This window comes from Colletes latitarsis, chromosome 1 (assembly GCF_051014445.1).
Source record: "Colletes latitarsis isolate SP2378_abdomen chromosome 1, iyColLati1, whole genome shotgun sequence".
Lineage (NCBI taxonomy): Eukaryota > Metazoa > Arthropoda > Insecta > Hymenoptera > Colletidae > Colletes > Colletes latitarsis.
The window spans coordinates 41,897,400-41,904,219 of record NC_135134.1 but is presented as its reverse complement, the minus strand read 5'-3'; the positions used below and the strand labels follow the sequence as shown (position 1 = coordinate 41,904,219).

Here is a 6,820-nt window from a genome sequence, read left to right as displayed (position 1 = left end):
ATATTCGAAATTAAGATACTTTGATTAATTACGGTTAAGAGTAAAATCTATTACGTTCCTGTTACGAATTTATAAGAATTTCGTCGACCTTCCCGCGCTTATTAATGAAATTCAAATATCTCGAAACGGGAAATATATGACTTAAGTCATTTTCATAGTAACTTGCACGTTTATTATTCTTCGATCGACATCAGAAAATTTCTTATTTTAATAGTATCGGTGTTTAACTTCAAAAATATATTCTGTTTGATTTCACTTTGTAGAAAACTACTTGTTGATTTTATATTTAGAGCCAAGGCGCGTACAACCGCGAGAGCTCGCTGTGAGGTTGCCTGCGGGGATACAACACGCAGGGAATTCGCAAGGCAACTCTTGCGTAATAGAAGCGTCCATACATGCGAAAGTTTACGGCCAGTTCGGTAGTTTCGTAGATCGTGTTTCCCGTAGATATTATCGTTACATTTTTCGTGTGTGTTTGTGATAAAAGATGTTAAACGAAGATTCATTTCTTATTAAGTTATTACTAAAGCTAGGTTAAGGATTAGTTAGACGGACCAAAATAATAACTCACTGGCTAATTTGTGGTTAGAGTTCACGATTATCGGAATGGCATGCGATTGATTGAAGACGTATACGTAAACTTATTAAATTTTGTGTGTATCCCATTACAAAAAAGGAGAAGATACAGTTGTAAGAATGGCAATTAACTTCCAAAAACATCAAAATTCCCCACGGTCTTTAAGAACAATTATTTTCACAAATATGTAAATGCAATGTATATATATATATACATAAAGGTTTTCGTGAAACAAATTGCAAAGTGAGTATAAACTGATATTTTTATTATATAGAAATTTATATATAATATATATATTTAATTTTTGTATATACAAATTTGTTTTTTTATTTAATATCACAATGATCCAACTTATTCCATATAATATTTTAAAAATGAATTAAGTTAAAGGTACGTTAGTTGTTTCAGGTGGTGTCCATATTCGAGATCGTCTACTTAAATTTCCACATTTTGCCTCAAAGATAGCATCATTGATTAATTTTTGACAATATATTGCCATAGTGGGTGATAAATCGTTTAATTCATCACTGATATATGCTCCATAGTTTGTATATTTATTTTGTGTCTGCTGCAATTTGTCATCGACAAAATCAAATTCAATGTCTTGTTTTGATTGTGATTCTTCTATTTTTCTTTTTCCAAGAATTCTTTTGGATACACTACTAGCGCTTAAATGAGGCAAAGGTGTTTCTGATAGATTTGGAAGTGCTAATGGATCCAAATCTGTAGTTTGTTCTTCTGGTGACTGTAATTTACTATAACTTTCATATGTGTCATCCTGTAATGATTGTAGTATATATTTGATTAGAGTATAGTCTACCTATGTATTGAAATAACTACAATAGACATTATTCTTCTATATTTCTTTTATTATCTTTACAGAAACTTAGGTCTTATCCAAATTATGAATTTAAATAAATTTACCATATAAACAATTAATTTTTCAGTTTTCAACCTTGAAAAAATAATGGGGAAATATGGGTTTGGATTTTAAGAGAAGGTAACAGTTTCTCAATTGTCTGGATATAGTAAGTGGAAAACATATTAAAATTATTTTACTTGAAACAAATGAAAAATTTTAATAGAGGTGTTAGTAAAATTTATATTTAAATGATGATAGGGACTGCAATATATAATTTTGGAATTCTCATTTTATTAAAAGGAGATTGTAATAAAAACCATAGAATGAAAATAAAAAAAGTATCTTAATATCAAATAAAAATCAATAATAACTATAATAAAGATATATTGTTTCTACTTACTTCGTCATTTACCTCTTCCTCATCTTCATTATTATCCTCCTGTGATGTGTTTGCATTGCGGCTTCGTGAAACTTCATGATCGTACAAAAAATCAAGTAAGTGAAAATACCAAAGCGATGGCTCATAGACAGATCCATTTCTTTTATACCTTTTTACTTTCTTCAATTCTTTTCTATATGAACTACGCATGTTACCAATCTTTTTAACAACACTGTCTTTTGTTGCCGTTGGGTCAATTTCTTTAAGTTTTTCCACCATTTTATTATAACAAGTATTCCTTAATTGTTTGTGTGTGTACCCCTCACTTTTAAAATTGTACAAACACGGAAATGATTTATACAGTTCAATGAATTCAGTTATAAATTTATGAGACCACATTCTCATATCACTCATTTTTACTATAATGAAATTATTTGATGAAACTGATACTTGATTGTCAAGAAAACTTCAAACATTAATGACAAGTTCGCGGGCCGAAATTCTGGTAAACCTTCCGGGCAATTTAACCAAACGTGCAGAGGTTTCCCTTGCGGCCACGTACGGAGAAACCAAGCCCGCGGGCCAACCTTCCATAAGATCGCCATATGCACGGAAGTCTATGGAAGGTTAGTCCGCGAAGATACAAACCCGCAGGAAATTCGAAAGGCAACTCTCGTATAATACATAGGAAAGTTTACGACGGATTTACTAACAAGTTTTACCTGCCGTTTTTCCTGCAGTTAGTCTCATTGTAAGTACGGTATTCTAACAATCGTTAATGTTAAACGAAGAAACTGCAATTCTTATAAGGTTAGAAATGGTTATGTTGTCTAAGAAAAAAATGAAACAGACAGAAATGGATTAAACACTGAATAAATAAATCAGAATAATAATTAGAACCCAACAACTATTGATATTATTCAAGTTTAACTATAATAAAATTAAACACAAATTAAAGCATAAGAGCTACAGTCCAGGGACCTCCGCTAGTGGAGGACCTCTGGAGCAGCGGTTCTTAACCTTTTGCGTATCATAGCCCCCTTTAAATAGTTTTTTGTTGTCGCAGTTTTCTGCAAGTTAACTCAAGATTTAAAGTGAGTACATATGAAAAGTAACATTGAGTACATTTTTATTAAGAACAATTGAGACAAATTTATATTTGTAACAAAGACTTCAATTACTGATTCTTTTCAAGTAACTATCATTTCGCGAACCATAGGTTGAGAAACACTGCTCTAGAGATTAACTCTCGGGCTTCGAATTGCATGTAGTATTTACAGAAAAAAAATGGACACTGAATCAATTTGACCCATAATCAAATTTTTTCCGCGCATAATCCAAAATGAAGTTTCTAGTTGAATTTTTATATTACATTCTTTTTCCTATAAAGATGAATATTTCGAACGAATTTTAATTGCTAATAGAAATCTAAACTAAATTTAAATTAAATTAATTCTTATGTTAAGATAAATTTCTACTTTTATCGATCGAAAGTCGACTATATGTATGAATTCATTTGCATAAATCGTTACAAACCAAATAAAATGTCACAACGGTTATAAGTATAATGCATTATATTGTGTCAAATAGATACTTCAGTTGTATCGAAAACAAACACAGTATAATGGGAAACTGCAAATGACAAATTGCAGCTATAATTTAAACGGTCTGATGGACTGTCGACATTTGGTTACGATAATACTCGTTTCACGGACCAATTTTGTCATATTACTATTCACCGTACTTAAAAATATAATATTAACCATTGTTTTTCTTTTACTTTATGAAAAATTATTATAAATTAAAATCAGCAGTGTAAAATAAAAACAATTAATGGCGTAATGTAAACCACGATTGCTAATTTATCTAATCGATAAAATACCACAAAAAAGCAAACTATTACGCTATTTCGATATTGAGGTGATAATTGTAACGAACTATTGAAAAGTATCGTTCAAACTTTATTTTAACAGTGATATGATATTAAAAGTGAACAAAACGATGACTTTCCTTCGTTTGTGGCATTTTCACTTTTCCGATACTGTTTTTTATTTCGCGTGTTCAATGAACATCGCGTTAAAAAATTCTCTATACGAAATTCCCATTGTCGTGAACGTTCTGAATTTATGACGCTTGATAAAAGCGTAGTGTACTTGCGTCTCATTTTCTCGTATAACTGAACATCGAGTACTAGAGTTCCCTTCTGTATTTGCGTGCTTGTACGCGAACGGAACGTTCGCGTAACAAACTTTTGGAAAATTTATGCGCGTTGAAGATGCACGTTCCGCCTGCCCCACTCGATATTTTCTCATATCGCAGTTGCCGTAGAAACGTACGAGTGAAAAATAAAATAAGAAAAAGTAGCGTTTCCGTCACTTTTTTTCTCTCCTCTTTTCTTTTGAACAAGCAATTATCTATTTGCATTGCAAATTTGTATTACACGCACAGAGTACAAAATAATACCGGAACTATTATCAAAGAAAATCGTGCAACGCAGTGATTTATTATTAATTGTAGAAGTATCAAATAAAGTTTGGACTTTAAAAGCATTAAAACACATTGGGTATCAAAGAACACATTTTGTCCCTTGTTCAGATGTCGAAGAAAAGAAAAACATGTAATTGCAAAATGGCTGTACTGAAAAGACTCGAGACTTCAGAAGAAACTTATTGGTGTAAAAGTTCTTTTCATCGTTCATCTGAAATAGAACGCAAAGAACAGAGTGATGTTAGGAAATATGATATATTTTGTGTCATTACTTTGCACTCGATCACTGAAAGTATAAAAATAAAAAGTATAAAAGTATTACATAAAGAAATATATATATTAATAACGCTTGTAAACATACACGGACTTAAAATCGTTTTAATTTTATTCATTGTAAAGTTATAATTAATTTTTAAATCTTTAATAAATTAAATACACTTCGAAATAGTTGGTCTTGTCAAATATATTTAAATTTGTAAAAATAAAATAAAATTAAACTAAAACGAAACATCTATTTTTAGAAAATCAAATGGTTCAATGGTTTAATATAAATCTTCGCTGGAATAAAATCTTTACTCGCTAAGAAAATAGATTTTCAAAGTATTCTCAAAATGCTTTAGACTGTTTTCAAATAATGCATGTATATGTATTAAAATCAATATTGTATAAAATACTGTATTACGATTGTAATGCAATAGAATCCAGAGAAGAATTACAAATTGAAAATTCCGGCCATAACTCGATTCAAATCGTTATCCATGTAATTTTACACATTAAATTCCGATCCAATTGATATCGCATTATAGAATACGATAGAATCTATAGACGATTCCATGAAAAATTTCGTTCATAAAGTAGAACGATCAATAGCAGAATACGAAATCTAATAAAAAATCTCTACAATTCACTACGATTATAACATTTTGAGTTTCCTTGACCATAGAGTACAGCGCGCTAAATAAAGACAAAGCTCTTTGAAAGGGGTTTTATTTTCAAGAAATCACGAACGAAGATAACAAAAAATAAACGAATAATCAACGAAGACGAAGCACCTTTCAACAGCGACTTTTCCTCAGTCTTATCTGCATCCTCTTCTTTTTATTGGCAAACAGAGCGAACGGGAATAAGTAAAAGAAAGAAGTTTGCGGCGAAAATGCGCGATAAGTCGAAAAAAAGAAAAAACGACGGAACTTTTCCCTCAGCGAGATGTAAGCTTTACAAAGCTTCGGTAAGAAAAATATTCGCTAACGAGAACAGTGCAAGCGCGTGTACCTACTTTAATGATACCCTCGAATTTCAAACAATATTTGCGTTAACGCAAGTGTCGTAGATTCTAATTAGAGATTGAAATATGGTAACGTCAACGTATGAATATTAACAAGAACAAAAGTAAAATATTGTTGGATTACTATAACTGTATCGGGAATGTAATATAACAGACAACAACGAAATAATGGTTAAAATAATGCTCTATAGCGTGAGTTGTATAAATAATTGTTTTTAATACCATTTTGAGTAGAATATTCATTTTCAAGACACGGTTAACTGTTAATTGATTGATGAACTCGCCAAGGACGGTCTTCCCCACCCCTTTAACACTTCTACTGACCACTACTGACCACTGGCGAGCTCTGGTGACCAATACCGACCAGTACTGACCAGCAGTGACCACTAGTGGCCATGACTGACCAGTCGTGAGAAGTTCGTGAGAACTGTTGACCAATACTGACCATTGCTGACCAGTGGTGAGTTATAATATATCAGAATTACACGTTTATCATTTCTGTTCCGAAATTTACACGTCTATTGGCCTTGAATGTGTCGTTTCGCCCCGATTTTGTATATTTGGCCCCCTTACAGGTATGACTTCTTGCTACTGGCTTGATTTGTTTGGTGCATATTTTATATTGCACATACAAATTTGTTTCACTGACCATTAGCGACCAATAGTGAGTTCCGAATCTCCCGTTTGTAATTTCTTTTTCGACCTTCAAGCGTCTGTTGGGCTTGAATGTGGGATTTCGTCTCGCTTTTATTTCTCTAGTCTCCTTCCATATTTCACTACTTATTCCTTGTTTAATTTGTTCGATGCATATTCCATATTGCACGTACAAATCTCTTCCACTGACCACTATCGACACAGTGGCGAGTGATATGTCTATCTTCCATTTCTCACTTCTTTCTCGATATCCAAATGTCTGCTGGGCTTGTATGTATCGTTTCACCTCGCTGTCATTTGTATGGTTCCCTTACATATTTCACTTCTGTCTCCTTGTTCGTGAATGTGTTTGTTCCTTTATTTTATTCATGTCTCTAATGTTGCTTGTTCTATATGTTGTGCTCCTGCCCCTGTCTATTTTTACGTCACTGATTTATCTGGACACATTTATTTTATTTCAGGGCTTCGTGTCTCCCAATTTATTATATTTAATCGTTTAACTAATCGCAAATGCAGCCGTTTTTAGTTTGTTTCAGCTTATATACAGGCCTCCATCATCGTGGGACTTTATTTTTA

General features: G+C 32.2%; 1 protein-coding gene across 1 annotated transcript; it reads right to left on the bottom strand.

Annotated features, from left to right (window-relative positions):
• Positions 1-824: 824 nt before the first annotated feature.
• On the bottom strand, positions 825-2,899 carry LOC143345171 (uncharacterized). The gene is made up of 2 exons (XM_076772093.1): positions 1,840-2,899; positions 825-1,355 (listed from the first exon to the last, which is right to left on the bottom strand). The coding sequence occupies exons 1-2, from the start codon at positions 2,230-2,232 to the stop codon at positions 957-959; spliced, it is 792 nt and encodes a 263-aa protein (XP_076628208.1). The 5' UTR covers positions 2,233-2,899; the 3' UTR covers positions 825-956.
• Between the last annotated feature and the right edge of the window lie 3,921 nt (positions 2,900-6,820).

What these genes read in the sequence shown, in the direction of transcription:
- LOC143345171 (XM_076772093.1), bottom strand. Translation starts at nt 2,232, where the DNA reads ATGAGTGATATGAGAATGTGGTCTCATAAATTTATAACTGAATTCATT. An exon ending in AGGAAGAGGTAAATGACGAA is followed by an intron (nt 1,356 to 1,839) that starts GTAAGTAGAAAC and finishes CAATCATTACAG; the next exon opens with GATGACACATATGAAAGTTA.